General features: G+C 40.3%; 2 protein-coding genes across 14 annotated transcripts in view; one reads left to right on the top strand and one right to left on the bottom strand.

Annotated features, from left to right (window-relative positions):
- Nucleotides 1-5,184, top strand: part of LOC110990225 (metabotropic glycine receptor-like) — a 50,925-nt gene extending 45,741 nt beyond the window's left edge. Inside the window, exon 9 of the mRNA XM_022255114.2 lies at nt 287-5,184. Within this exon, the coding sequence (XP_022110806.1) occupies nt 287-592 (306 nt within the window). The 3' untranslated portion in view covers nt 593-5,184. The remainder of the gene's footprint in view (nt 1-286) is intronic.
- LOC110990234 (cytochrome c oxidase assembly factor 1 homolog) overlaps nt 1-14,589 on the bottom strand; it is a 58,586-nt gene that overhangs the window by 39,862 nt on the left and 4,135 nt on the right. For 12 of the 13 annotated variants that reach the window (XR_002599795.2, XR_015424628.1, XR_002599789.2 and 9 more), the window contains exons 3-5: nt 9,970-10,118; nt 9,174-9,244; nt 7,836-7,972 (exon numbers count right to left, since the gene is read on the bottom strand). Coding sequence is in view for 9 of the 13 variants with exons in the window: in XM_022255177.2 (XP_022110869.1) it covers nt 7,843-7,972; nt 9,174-9,244; nt 9,970-10,118 (350 nt within the window). In the remaining 4 variants the exon portion in view is untranslated. Of the gene's footprint in view, nt 1-5,173; nt 5,434-7,835; nt 7,973-9,173; nt 9,245-9,969; nt 10,119-14,589 lie in introns of those variants that run through there. The other variant, XM_087133933.1, reaches the window with a different exon arrangement.

Genomic DNA, 14,589 nt, shown 5'->3' with positions numbered 1-14,589 from the left:
CTGGGCCGAGTCCAAAATTTTCAAATGAATAGGAAACCATTCTCATCAAGTCTAGTGTTAAGTGGTAGAAGCTGGGATGTACTCGTACATGTACCGGGTACATGTCCACACCAGTTCCATACAATCCTCTTTAAATTCCAGGTGAATCTCAAAGGATAAAGGAGGGTTAGGGTTCACATCACTATGTTTCCACCAGAGATACCTGAATATGTCAGAATACAAATTCATGGTCTGAATTTCAAATAATAAACTGGTCTTTCATGTGATGACATGGTGTTGATTGCAGGAAGAGCTCAAGCGACTCTACACGCAGCTTGAGGTCTACAAGACAAAGTCGTTACGTATCGACAACCCGCACCTGCCGTCCAAGAAAAAGAGCAACGTCTCCAAGTGGAGGGCCCCGCGCCGTTTCTCTCGCGGTTACAGCCTGCGCACCCACAGCGGCCACTCAGAGAGCGAGCGGTCATCCGAGATTGCCCGCAGCAATGAGAGCCTGGGCAAAGCAGTGGAGTTGCATGACTACCGGGCAAACCACGTGGACCCGTCCGACCAGTCCCACTGCAGCAGCCAAAAGTGGCTTTGCCAGCAATGACAGGAACTCAAGGTGTGAAGGTGTAGAGATCTCACAGAAGACAGACATCTGTGTGTACATAATAAATGGGGTATCTTAACTCCCAGATTCTGTTTTAGTTTTTCCCAGAGTATTTGTATTAACCCAAACCTTTGGAACACATGCTCAGTCCAACAAGATCCTGTGTAATTTATACTGCATATAGAAGGTTAGGGTAAAAATTTCAGTGGTTTCTTGTTCCAGAACCATGTTTACGAACCTTGTTCCTGTTCCTTGTGCCAGAACCTGCATTAAAAAGTTCTCATTGGATTTATACATGTAATTAATTGCAGGAAAAAAGGCTACATTAAGCATTAACACACATGTCAGTCATTTACAAATGTTTAAGGAAGAAAACATCTACAAAACAGTAAAAGCAGCATTTAAAAATTTAAGAGCCTGGATGTTTAGTTTGAACGCCTTCCAAAATCACAAGTACAGAACAAGCAAAATTCGAATTAGCTTTAATTAATTTCTTAAATTTTCTGCATTTTAAAAGGGCCCTCTTCTTCTCCAGTGAATGAAAATTATGTGACATTCATTTCAGGATTAAATGCATTGAAAAGTGTTCGCATTTAGACCTTCAAACAGCAAAATCTATGAATAGGCATTTTCTTTTGCACAAACCGATGTAACCTTTCAGTTTTCTTCCTCGAATGACATCAGAGCTTTGCTCATGAATATGGAATTACTCACCAGCATAAAAACCAAAGAGGTAACAGAATGCCCTTTAAAATAGTGAATTAAAAAATTTATGTCAAAATAATACCTGGCCATTGATATTAATCCTGTTAATTGCCAGCAGTACAGTCGATGCGCATGATGACCAGTTTGCCATACAGGTATGTACATGTACACGTAGGTAGAGTCAACATATGTGCTCATACATATGTATGTTTACATCCGTACCAGTCAGCAGGTGGTACACGTAGGTACTGCCATTAAAATTGTTTACAAGGAATCAGCATTCAAGCTGCTGGTAGTGTTTATAATGCTTTGAGCCCTGATAAAAGGCAGACATGTACTTGTTGAAATAAGTTTTGCACCCATTATTGTATTACCGTAGCATATCATCCATACTGTACATGTGCATGTACAAGACTCCAGTACCTTCAATTTTTTTTTCTGGCATAGAGCCTACAGGTGCACCGTACATGTATATAAAATAGATGGAGTTACTGAATTAAAAATATCACCATTACCACACAGTAGACTTTCATTAATACAAAATGTACGAATCAAAAACAAAGACATAAATTCTACAAACACAACAGACCAGAGGACAGACTTTGACTGTGTGTTCATGCAGATGGATCATGTTGGGCGAACATAATGTGGTCATTGCATTTAAATACATGTACATGTAAGTACACATACATGTACAGATGTACCGGTACCTTTCCAAGATAAAAAAGTAAAGGACTCATTGCTTTTGAAACAGGTACATCTGATTCTACTCCAGGTCTCCAAGTAATGCATGAACATATCAGTAAGTGACTATGGTAAATGTCAGTGAAAGTGCTACTGTCAGGAAAACTGTTTGAAATACATACATTACATGTACATGTACATGTACGTACAGTACAAGAACCTCCCACACATTACCATTGGCATTAGCTTATTTAGGGTTGAAATTGCTGAAATGAAATTCCTGACTCAAACATTTATCTAAATCAAGGCTGAGTTGGGAAACCAGAGCACTACAATCATGGGCATCACATGGTGGGACGGGGGAAGGGGGTGCTTGCCCAACCTTCACCCGAAATTGGAAACAAATATTGAAAAATAATAAAGAGCAAAAAGGGGGGAGCAAAAGAAATTCAGAAATAAAAGATGAACGCGGTTGAAAATTTATCATTTGCTTGGAAAAAAACCCCCCAAAACTAAAAACCACTAAAACTTGACCCCCTTTTACTGTTGATAGTTTATGAGATTGTTGCCGATGAGTGTCCCCCAAGAAAGAGTGCCTGGCCCTCTGGAATATATATAGACACCCATGACTCCAGCACGATGAGCACATGTAATTGTAAATGTACATGTACATGTAGGTGTGGGTGACACCCATTACTCCAGTACGATGGGCACATGTAATTGTACATGTAGGTGTGCCATTTTCATTCTACTCATTTATTGAAATGTTTGGATTACTTGGCCATCCGTGACATCTAACCTTGCATGCGTGAAGCAAGCCGCAGAGGTTAATTACTCGTTTCATTGAAACATCAATTACAATGGTCCTGAAACCTTTCACAGTTGAGGAGTTTATCAGGGCTGTTAATGACACGGAGCACCACAGCTTGTATTAAAACAACATTTTTGAAATTGAACATGGGGCTGACGGATAGAATAAATTAAAATCAGAAAACAATTTAAAAATTCTCGCTAAAAAGTCTCCTCCTGACTAAAGAGATTCTATTATACAAGCTTCTCTCTGTGTTGTGCAAGTTACACGTACATATCAATTTTGGATTTTAGTCTCAGTTATTAACTCATTACATTAATTTATTCAACAAATATTGACACCGATCATTGGTGGCAAACAACAGATACATGTACACATGCATCATGGGTAGATTACATGTATGCGGGAATTGTATATTTTCCATTTCGGTTTGGAGGATGAAATCATTTGAATCAGCAATCACAAAGTACCAGTATATTGCAGTGGTTTTTTTCCCCTACAAAGGTGACAAAACTTATATAATATTTTTCAGTAATAAATGATATGAGAGTTAATTACTTGTAGTATACTGTAGCCTTGACATTCTTGACAGTTTTCTCTGCATCAAGACCTCAGTCTTTTAGCCTCGGTGCACCCGAATCTTCTTACTCAGACTGTATAAATGTACATTAATTGCTACACATTACTGGGTAATGGTGTGCAATTCCTTCATATGTAGATACTGGGGTATATAAGAACGAAGTTGATTTTCAGGGGTTTTATTTTATTGACATTGATTTTTTGGGGGAGGTTCTCTGTATTATACATGTAGTTTGATTAAAAATTATGATTCAATGTTTGTTTTAGCAAAAATATTTTTGGGTGATATTCTTAGATTGTATTAAGATTTTACTCTTTTACTTGAATATTAAATGGTATAGGTAACCTTACAATTTATTTTCACTTCTTATTAATACTTGAGAGTACAATTGTTCATTAATATAGAAATCTGACAGCAAGGTTTCAATAAAGGTGTAAGTAAAATAAGTTTGATACAGAGGAGTGCTGTGACAAGTGTAAATATTATGAATAATACAAATGCATGTGTGATAATATAATCCATGTATATTATGCAAGACATACTGTTCAAAAGCTGTGTATTTTTGGGAAAAGATTTCACTTTAATAATGTTAGGCTAGATTTGTATGCGATGTATGTGGGAAATGCGGAATGCAGCCCTAGGGCTGAAACTCAGATTGGACACATGCAGCACTACGCATGCATATCTCCACGTAGTTTGCTTATTTTGTTGTGTTATTCTTTGCAGCACAAAAAAATGTCATAAAGTTTGACGTGTCCGACAATGGGGACAATTTTTTACAAAGAAATTATTACTTTGCATTAATTAAACAAATCTCTTTTTAGATGAGATCTACCGGTACATGTAGATGTTTGATTCCGACTGATTAAATGTTACCATGCAAAACTGGGACTGAGTAGGATTCTAATGGGACAATCCACGTTTTTGAAAAATCACTTCCACTTCTACAAAAAATCCCATGCAAAAGGAAGACTTCTGTATAATGCTTCATCACAATGAAATCATAAATGATTGTGAAATATGCAACGGGTGTTGTGGCTGTCAAAAGTTCACTTCACCAGTGCAGGTGTCATTCTACACAGTGTGTACGTATACATGTACATCCACTCATATTTGTCTTGGCTGAGTTTACTGAACACAAGAGCACCTACGCATCAATGTGTAACCAAATTTCATCCGTGTGCAGACATGTAACACACCGAATGCGCCTGCCCTCCCAACACATGGAGCATACACTGTATGCCCGGTTTGCCAATATTCATTTGAGTGCTCGGACAGACACCGTAACTAATGCACAGATACATATACTTGGAAACACAATGGAACAAGTGCAATTCTCTCTGGCAACCATGAGGCTAGAAGTGTTAAAGCACAAGGTAAAATCTCTCAATAAATACAGATATTCTTTGCCAAAGTCAAAGTTTCAACATCTTTTCAAACACTTCCATACATGGAGGTCCTCAAATAAATTTGATTTTTTAATTAATATTCCACATACAATGTGTGTATGCTCTAAAGCCCATCCTCTATCTTCTATACAATGTTCACCACTTCATTACAATCATTGCTTACTGATGTAAAAAGTAAATGCACAGGTTAAACTCTAGACAATGTTAAATGCATGTACATGTATGAGTCCTATGCCCTAGGGTTGAAGTTGCACACTGCATGTGTGGATGTAATAAAATCTTGTATAAAAACATTAAAGGTCTTAATATAAGGCTGTTGGTTGAGCACAGTTGTGAGTTTGTGTGAAGTGTTAATTCAGAGTGTAAGAATACCTCAATAAAAGATGATGTCCAGAAGACTTGACTCGATACTTGCTCATGTCTTGTCTATTCCCCATCGTGTGCTTTAATGACGGTATCGCATACCATAGCCTCCAGGCAGTGAGGGGTTGGCAAGTGTATACATGTATTGTATAACTGTATGTATGTGCATCCCTGAACATGGCTGCCGCGGCATCACGTTCGATACAGTCTACCGCCCCCCATTCGGTTTCACGGCTGCAGTTCTGCGATGTTTGCCATCCGGTTCTGCATTTTTGGTGTCAGACACTTCCTATGGTACAAGTCGAATGTATTTTACACACTATTTGACTTTAATTGCTACACGTATGGAAAAAGCACATGACCACCTGTGCTGGTGTCCAAGGTGACACATCATTATACATATAGCTGCTCACTGGGTCCATAAAAACATTCCTTAAATCCATCCAAGACAGATTTCATATGGTAAAAGTTGCATGCTTTCTACGCACTGCTTGACTTTAATTACAATGTGAATGTCATGGAAGGCACATAACCTTCTGTATTAGTGCTCAAGGCAGTGGCGCTATATTAATATCATACCTGTTATGCTAACTGGGTCCAGAAACATTCTGTAAGCCACATCCCAGAAAGCCTCACACTTTGCAGAAAACCTGGCATGACCTGTTTTTTATGTCATACATAAGCTTGTGGCATAGGTTTCCAACTGAAAAAACTTCACAAAGACGAGTAGCCCTTGAACAAGTTGAAGATTTTAAAATTGCGTTGGCTGCTGTGCATGTTACAAGTGCAGCTTAAACCCCAGTCTATCTGGCCTCGTTTACTGCCAGATCGTCCCTGTTTTCACGAAGAGACACTCTGGCCCAAAATCATGATTTTATTTTTTTCAAATTTCTATTTCCAGGCAAAATCCAATAGGCTCTGCTATACCTACAACTTGGTGTAATCACTTTTCATCAGATCTACCGAAATCAGCCAAATCACGATGAGCTACCTAGGGCATATTTCAACTAAACCGCATTTTTCATTTTCACAAAGAGGCGAATTTGTCTTCCATTGATACATGTACAGTGTTAGCAATAAAGGGCAAGTGCATGGGCAAACTCATTTTGCCTTGTTCAGGAAGAGGCAAATTTGATGCAGGAAATGTATACAAATGTAACAAATTTGCACCTGGAATGCACTACAGCAAAACATGGTTTATGATTTGTACTTTTTATACTTTTTAATTTTGTTAACTTTTTTATGAAACCTTTAAGTATTGAAAACTTTATTTTTTATCGCAATCAGAGTTAGTTTTGTCTTTTGTGTTTATATTTATTTTTAATACCTAACCTGTAAATGGCAATTTGTTCGCTGTTGGTTAGGGCACCCTTTTTATATTCTATGGTTCTCATTTCCGACCGACCCTAATGTGGGCTCCCAATCACGAAGAAAAAAGCTTTTTTTCCCTGCCGACCCTGCTAAAATGACCTAAACCCAAAGAAAACTGAGGGGAAAAAATTGGCCAGCATGACCTTTGAAAACAAAAGCCCTGAAAACTTATGATTTCGCAAACGACCAACAGCGACGGTCGGCGTTCGTGTGAACATTCGGTATACCACACTTTTCCGTGGCCCACTGAGGTTCATGCAGAGCCCTACACCAGCAACATGGAATTTTTTTTTAAAGGATTTTGTTTTCGACCTACCGACCTTATCTTTAGTGGTAAAAGAAATTAAACCCACAGAAATTAATAAGGGCGCCCTTATGGAAACAAAATAAAATAAAATAAAAAAGAACAGCGCACATTTTCATGAACAGACAAAAGTCACATGAAATCTAGCATTTTCAGGGAGAGAAAAATCGGTTTATTTAATTAATAAACAATTTTTTATTGATTTCTGCCGGTATAAGTTTTATTTGGTAGTTTTGTATCATTTTAAGATCTCCTCTTTCTTGCAGTAACACTGGTTACACGCATTGCAAGTCACGGGCATGCTAAACACTGGGGAAATAAGCATTTGAAGAAGAAACCAACTTCAAGTGGAATTTTCTCAAAACCTAAGTTTTCCTCTCGGGTGAGAAATTCACCTCTTCTCGAAAGTGGCGACGAGATGTAGGCAAGTGGTTTGAACATGGCCTTAAACTTCACCTTGAGTGACAATGAATCCTCCAAACCCAGCTGTCACCACTCACCAGTGTGTGCCTTAAACAACTACATGTAAATACTGTAACAGAGGTATCAAACACTCAAACAGGGACGGCCTCGTGTCTCTGTGAACAAACTCCAGTAAATTTAAACAAATACACAAGATGAGATTGCTGAGACATATTAATGAGGATTCTGCACCTTGAAGTGGCCAGTCTGTCTCATCTGGGACACTGAATGGCATACAACAGGAAATGCTGGAACTGTATGATCAATCCAACAAAAGATCGTGGATATATACACATACATAGTGCCAACACAACCTTGTGTAGAGTGACTGCAACAAGCCTAACTCCCTTGGTATATTTGCTGGGAGCCTTCAGCTCCAACATCCTTCAATCCTTCACGGAACATTCTTTGCACTTTACCTTACAAGGCACATCAAGCATGGTGTGAAGTACGTGCGGTTGGGTTCTGCCTCCTCAATCTTTCAAAATCTAGGGAAAATCTCCCCGTAGATTTTGAAGGATCCATGGGGATTCGGTTTTAGAGCTAATTCTTACCGTTAGGTCAGTCGTCCAGAATCTCAGTCGTGTCCCGGTTGTCCACATTTCCGTCCAGTGTGCTGGCCCCCAAAGCATAGATTGTCACCTTCCTCTCTGTGCCTTTCAACTGTAGCTGTAACTTTCTGACTTCCCATCTAAACAGCCATCAGAAATATACAAGCGGTGTAAACTTTTTGGGGAATGGGGGGCTGAATTTGGATAAAAGAATTGGGAAAACAGAAAACAGGGAAGGATGGAAGGGCAACGAAAGTACACATTCACACCGCCAAGTAAACGACAAGGTGAACATGAGTTCATACGTCACGCAAAAAGTGACATAACTTTGAAGTTAACCAATGTTGAAAAGTCAAAGAGAGAATGTTTGATTTGATGTCATATAAACACATTTTTGTTATGAACTGACCTTGAAACTGACAAGATTGATTTAATCCCAACTCCCCCTCCCATAAAAAAAAAGAAGATGCGGACTTTAATTCATTCTACACAGCCATTTTGGGGATAAACCCTTGCTTTGAAGCCATCTTCAAAAGTTTTGGAGGGGATGGACACAACCATGACAACCCAGCACTTATGTTAGCCACTGCCAAGTGGCTACAACCATTTCCCAATGATGGGTGTAGTGGTTCTGGCCACAGCCGGTTGAGTTGGACACCAACTTGAAAAACACCACAAGCATACTCGGGTGGGACTCGAACCTATGACCTCCTACTTACTATTGCAGACGTCTTAACCACTCGACCACCAAGCTCACCAGTGTCAGCTGGCTGGTTTGAGTCAGATGTAGCAGTGGGTACCACGAACAACTATTTCCAAGGATGGATTTGCGCCAGGGGGATGTTAATCAATTTAGGATTTTTGGCCCTGCGCGACATGTATTATAACACTGTATACTCAGTGTTTGCCCCCGAAGGCCTTAATGTCACATGCTGGTTTCATGGCTTCTGAATATAGCCCGTGGAACAAAGCCATCATCTGACCAACATGGAAGCCAAGTCCAAACAGCATTGGATCTCAGAAAAGCACCAGTGGCGTGGCCATGGGGGGACTTGGAGAGCACATACCCCCCCACAAATTCCTGGTGCCACCCTCCCCACTAAAAAACGGATGAATGGATATTGAAGAAGGCTAACAAAAACTTGCCCCCCAAAAACCACACCACTGAAAGCTGGTGACCCCCATAAGTGGCTGGTGCCTCCTTTGCACCCCCTCCCACTTGTAAAATCCCAGCTACACTGCTGAAAAGCACCCATATAAAAAGGCCCCAATTTGACATCAAAGTCTGGTAAAGTTTCTTTGCTTACAATAGAAGTATTTCTGTAATAATTATAATCTTACCCTAGCCCTTGTCTGTCAGACCATGTGTACAGAGTTCCTCTCCGTTTGCTACCTTTGACTGGTATGGCAAGCTGAGTGAAAGGAGAATATGTTGTAAAAGACAACAGCACATAAATGTCACTACTGATGTCACTAATCCAGCAATTACAGCCAGAAGCAACAACTGGGGGGTACCTCACTTGTACACAGAAGGTACATGTGTGTGTTAAATACTCCTTTGACCAATGGCGTGTCGCTATTCACCAAGATGTATGTGCAGCATTACAAGTTCAAGATCATTTGAGGAGCAAGGTGTAATTGCAGTAACAGTGTGCCCTTGGATATCAATATGTTGACAGATAGTTAATACTGGGATCTAAACGAGAGTAAAGAGTGTCCGAATACTTCCATTCCATCGGGACATCCTTCAGGGATAGTTCTGATGAATGGTTCCCAATCTGTTTCCCCATTTGGAGGGGCAGTGTTTTGTGTTTGGAAACACCAATGACAGATTTTTTGGGGGAAATGTGACACGGTTGTAAAGGCAGCCTTAGAAGCGAATCGTTTTGGTCTAAAAGAACAAAGTGTTTTGCGCCGTGGTAACTCTTATCATTCACACTACTTGGTCCCTCCCCTTTCAGGGTTTCATTCTTATGTAGCAGCAGGTGACCCAAAATAACTCAGGCCAATTTCTTCCATCAACTTTTCTTTATGTGAGGAAGTCATGCAAGAAGTTGGCCAACTATTATGTTTACATGTACGTACATGTGTGGACTTCTCACAAAACACAAAATGTACATTCCAATGTTACATGTACCTTTGCTTCGGCTGAATTGACTACATTGAAAGGATCTCCAAGGTTGAGGAACTTGCTTCGTATCGGGTGGCCCAGTACCTCCGACGCTCCTGGGTGTTCCCTGAGGATTTTCATGGACTGTGAGTAGTACGACCCCGCAGCAAGCCCATCTGGTTAGGAAAAGAGTAAAGGGGTCTAGTTCAAGAAATAGTCCTTTCCATCTCTCTTTTGACTATAAAGCACAAATTCGCTGGGATTCTTGCAGTTCAAAACCCCATTTTAGTTTTTTTTCAGTCTATTTTACTCTGTCTTTCTTCCCAAGTTTGGTTAACAGTCATCTCCCAAGGTACCCTCTCCCTGTGCTAAAGGCATCATTACTTTGAGGAGTCCCATTATTTCTTAATGAGCGGTACATCATCATGTGACTTGGTTTCATTTCTTCAGTCTCCGATGAAGTCTTATAATGGGCTTGTTAGTTAACTAGTGCTTGGTTTGTGATGCAACTACTGTACATGCAGTGTGGTTGAAGTGTGAACAACTCTAATCGAACTACTGTCTGGTCAAAGTTCGGCATAGTAACAAAACAACTGTAAAAGTGAAAATGATCGTTTACTGCTGTTGTTACTCCTTCGTTTCTTTTGCCATTTTCTTCTGATGACTGGTCCTCTCTGCACTGCACTATTAAAGACGGATGGCAACCAATGATGTGACTGTTTCCTAATGCCTAATCCTTCTAAGACTGCGCCGAACCTATTCATAAATGGCTCTGGAACATTCTGAATTCAACCCCTAACCTCAGCCCGAACTTTCTCATTGTCAACTATCTCTTTGGTAATGCCTCAAATTTTTCTCTCCATGCCCTTGATTTGACCATTTAGCTGCTGAACCTGTTTCCTAGAATTCTTAGCCTGTGAACTATTGTCATTGAATTTCTGATCAGTCTTGGAGAAATGATTGGGATTGTTCAATTGGACCTGAGCAACCTGTCCATGTTTAGCTTCAAGTTCATCCTCAAGTTTCATTTAAAAACTGCGCCAGCGACAATGTTCTCTACCCAAGTCTTCAATGTGTGCATACAAATGATCCACAGCATGATGTATCCCATTACTCATAAGGATTTCCTGATCCACATGTAACTCCTTTGCATTTTTTTCAACAATCTCGAACATCTGCAGACTAAGCCCTATACCTACATGGTGTGTATATGCAGGGGGCTAACTGACACATGCTCAATGACCTGTCCCTCAGTGCTGACCATTGGATGTTGAATACAGTTGTCATAATACTTTAATAGCCTGTTCTTTTTTTGTACCTTTTGCAATAAACTCTTCGGCCTTAGCATGACAGGTTGCCAGGTCTCTTTGCGGACTGCATGCAAGCACGCCACCATCTCTATCCTCATTCTGGTTTTCCTCAGTAACATGTACAGCATGAGGATTTCCTTGCTTAAGGTCATTCAGTGTTTACAAGGCAATGGGGGCAAAAATGAGAACCATTTGGACCTGTCAACCCAAGAACTTTGGCAATCCATTCCCAGTCACCACCCCAAGTCAGTCTGCATTTGATGTACATTTTAGGTTTTTCTGTTTTGGAAATGGGCTGCTCCTGTTCTCCAAATGAGGATACAGCTTGCTGGCAGTACTTGCAATCAGGGCTGATGAACATGTTACTGTGATCAAGTTGTTGCAGAGGCGTGAAATCAAGTTTTTCATCAATCCTGGCCTGAACCATTTCTTCTGTGAACTGTTTGTCATGAATTTCTGGTTTTGGGAGTTGTAGCTCAGAGATGTCCCTTGTGATCTTCAGTAGATCCTCAAAAACTGGCTTGAATGCCATTTTTATGTTTATCCTATCATCTTTGCCACCCTCAAATATACCCAACAGGTTCAGAGATTTCACAGACTGGCTCTTCTTCATGTTGAGAATTTGAAGGGTCATTTTAGTGCTTTTTCCACCCTTATCCCCAGATACATGCAGCCACAAAGTATCATTAAAGGTTTTTGCCATTAGATTTGTTTCCACAGATTCTGAGATGATGCGTTTCACCATACTTCCCGCATGTTTGATTCAAGTAAAATGAATAGTGCTTCCACAGCTTCCCTTGAAAGAACCAAACTCAAACTGGTCTGAAGGTTTTACTGAAGATCTCATTGTTTGGCACGTTCCTAGCAACTTCTGCCCTGTTTCTTTTTCCAAGGTTCTTTTGAGAAAAACCCGCATTGTTTCTGGCATGAGGCTATGCAACCTACTGATTGTTTCCCATGAGAATTGTGTGCAAACATTTAAGCCAGCTTCTTGAGATGCAGTTGCTGAGCAGCAACATCATCCTAAAAGGCTGACAATGACGTTGAAGGATGTGTTCCTGGAACTGAGGGTGTAGTTCTACTGGAGGTAGACTGTGATTCAGCGCTTCATGCGGATGAAGAAGGAAAAGTACTACTAGATACTATTTTCTCTATCAAATGACTCCTTTTACGGAGACACTCTTTTTTTGCACAAGTACATGTAGAACTTCCCACCTGAGCAACAGCAACTCTAACAAAAACCTTTGGATGCCCATGTTTGCCTGGAACCTTTATGATATCTTTATCTCCAGTCCCTAAACTAGCTAATATGCCTAAGTGCAAAAACCTGTAGCTCAGTTACCTCACAAGCCCTATCAACTCCAAGATGTTTTTTCACATTTTTCTCAAAGTCCCTTAGTACCTTTGTTTCTGCTTCAAGCAACTTTGTTTTGCTTTTCAATTCTTCCAACTCACAGGCATTACAGGCGATTCTTCTTCATGCGCTTCCTTTGTGCTTTTTTCCAATGGCGTATTTGATTCTCTGTCAGGATGTTCCTTTGTCCGGCACTTTTCAACTGCACAAAAATGACGTTTGCAGTCTACACGATGTGCAAAAGTTTGTGATTTGTTTGCCCTAAATTTGCTGTTACAAGTTTTGCACAATGTACACAAAACCCTTTGCGCTCGTCTTGCAGCAGAAAACAAGATTTGATATATTCCTTGAAAGTACCTGATGCATAAAACCTGCAACTAACTCCTGATCTGTAGATACAGCAGTGTTTTCTAGGCATACATGTACAAGACATTCTGAATCCTAAGTATACCAGTAAAAACTGAATCGAAAGTCAGATGAGGGAGAGCTTCGATAGTACGCGTAGGCCTACGTAGAAACACTTTGATCACAAATGAGACAGGTCCCCTGAATCTGAAGTGCTTTAATCAATCTGTTTATTTGACAACAAAACACCAGGGGTGCTAACTGTCCTTAAGAGTCCGTTAACCCTAACACTCCTCAGTCCTCCAACAGGTGAAGGATTGAGGAGGGTTAGGGTTAAGATTGGACCTCGGCGGGCCGTGGGGAGGGAGTAGAATCAAATTACAAACTTTGCATGGAAAATGGAACAGTGTATCAAAATTTTAAAAAGTCTTTATTTATGATGGCAAACGTAGGTGTAATACCAGGGATATTTCTCTCGCTCTTTCCTGGTCACAGCAATAATTTTGTATTTAATTGCAAGCAAAACACTACAAGTATTGCTAGGATATTTCTGGCCCCACTTGTCCAGCTAAGATGCAGGCAGTAATTGGGCATTTTTGAAGTATTTTCTAATATTCATCTGACTCAGCAGCGACGATCATTGAACACTTTGAGGTGCCATAGTTGCAACTCCTTCTGTGTCCTTCCTCTATGGTCCATCAGATCAGAGTCAGTCGAACTACGGTCAACTATGGTATCTTAACCCTAACCAGTGAACCTCAATCCTTCAAAATCCTCCAGGATTTTGGAGGATGAGGATGAACGATGATTTGAACATTTGAGGATTTGGAAGATGGAGGATGAATAGTGATTGAATCATGCCAGATTTCGGAGGATTGATCACTGATGATGAATGCTGATTCAAAAGCTGGAGGATTTTGAAGGATTGAGGATGAATGGTGCATATGGTCATGCATTATACTGTTTAAAATATACATGTACATGTACCCAAGGACAGTGTTCTGTTGTTCACTGCTGCTGGTCATAAATTACACAATCCTCAAGTGCAGCGTGTTAAAACAAAGGCACATGTCTGCTTTGTTTATTACAAAAGCAAAGCTGTTAGCCAACTCTGCAAAAAAACAGCTTCAGCCCAGCAACCACCCTGATGTGCCCAACCCACCCCCTCCCCCCAAAAAACCCATCAAACCAAGGTACATGTAGGGCCATGGAGGATTTTGGAGGATTGGGGATTCAGGTACCTTTCATTCTCTGCATAAGCCAAAAGAATGGAGGATTTTGGATTGAGGATGAATGCAGTTTTGAAGTTGGAAGATTCTGGAGGATTAAGGATGTGTCCAAGTAAAAAGGCCCTACTGGGTTAGGGTTAATCAAACTTGCCCTCAAAACACAATTCTAGTCTCAGAGGTGGGAAGAAACCCAACGCAATCCATGAGAAATCCTAGTGAAAATGCAGAAACTGAAACCAAATCTTATGTTTCCTAATTGCACTTTGAAACCACGTCACCAAGCTTAACAACCTACTGTCAAGTCATTCCAAATGATGCCCTCAAAATTCTTCTTATATTCAATAAGAACTTATTTTCCCTGCACGAGTGGAGATATATGACCACTGAAAACTCAGAAAGGTCTTCAGTA

This window comes from Acanthaster planci, linkage group LG03 (assembly GCF_054643075.1).
Source record: "Acanthaster planci isolate LZ-2023a linkage group LG03, COTS_SCS, whole genome shotgun sequence".
Taxonomy (NCBI): Eukaryota; Metazoa; Echinodermata; class Asteroidea; order Valvatida; family Acanthasteridae; genus Acanthaster; species Acanthaster planci.
This window is presented reverse-complemented; position numbering and strand designations above follow the sequence as displayed.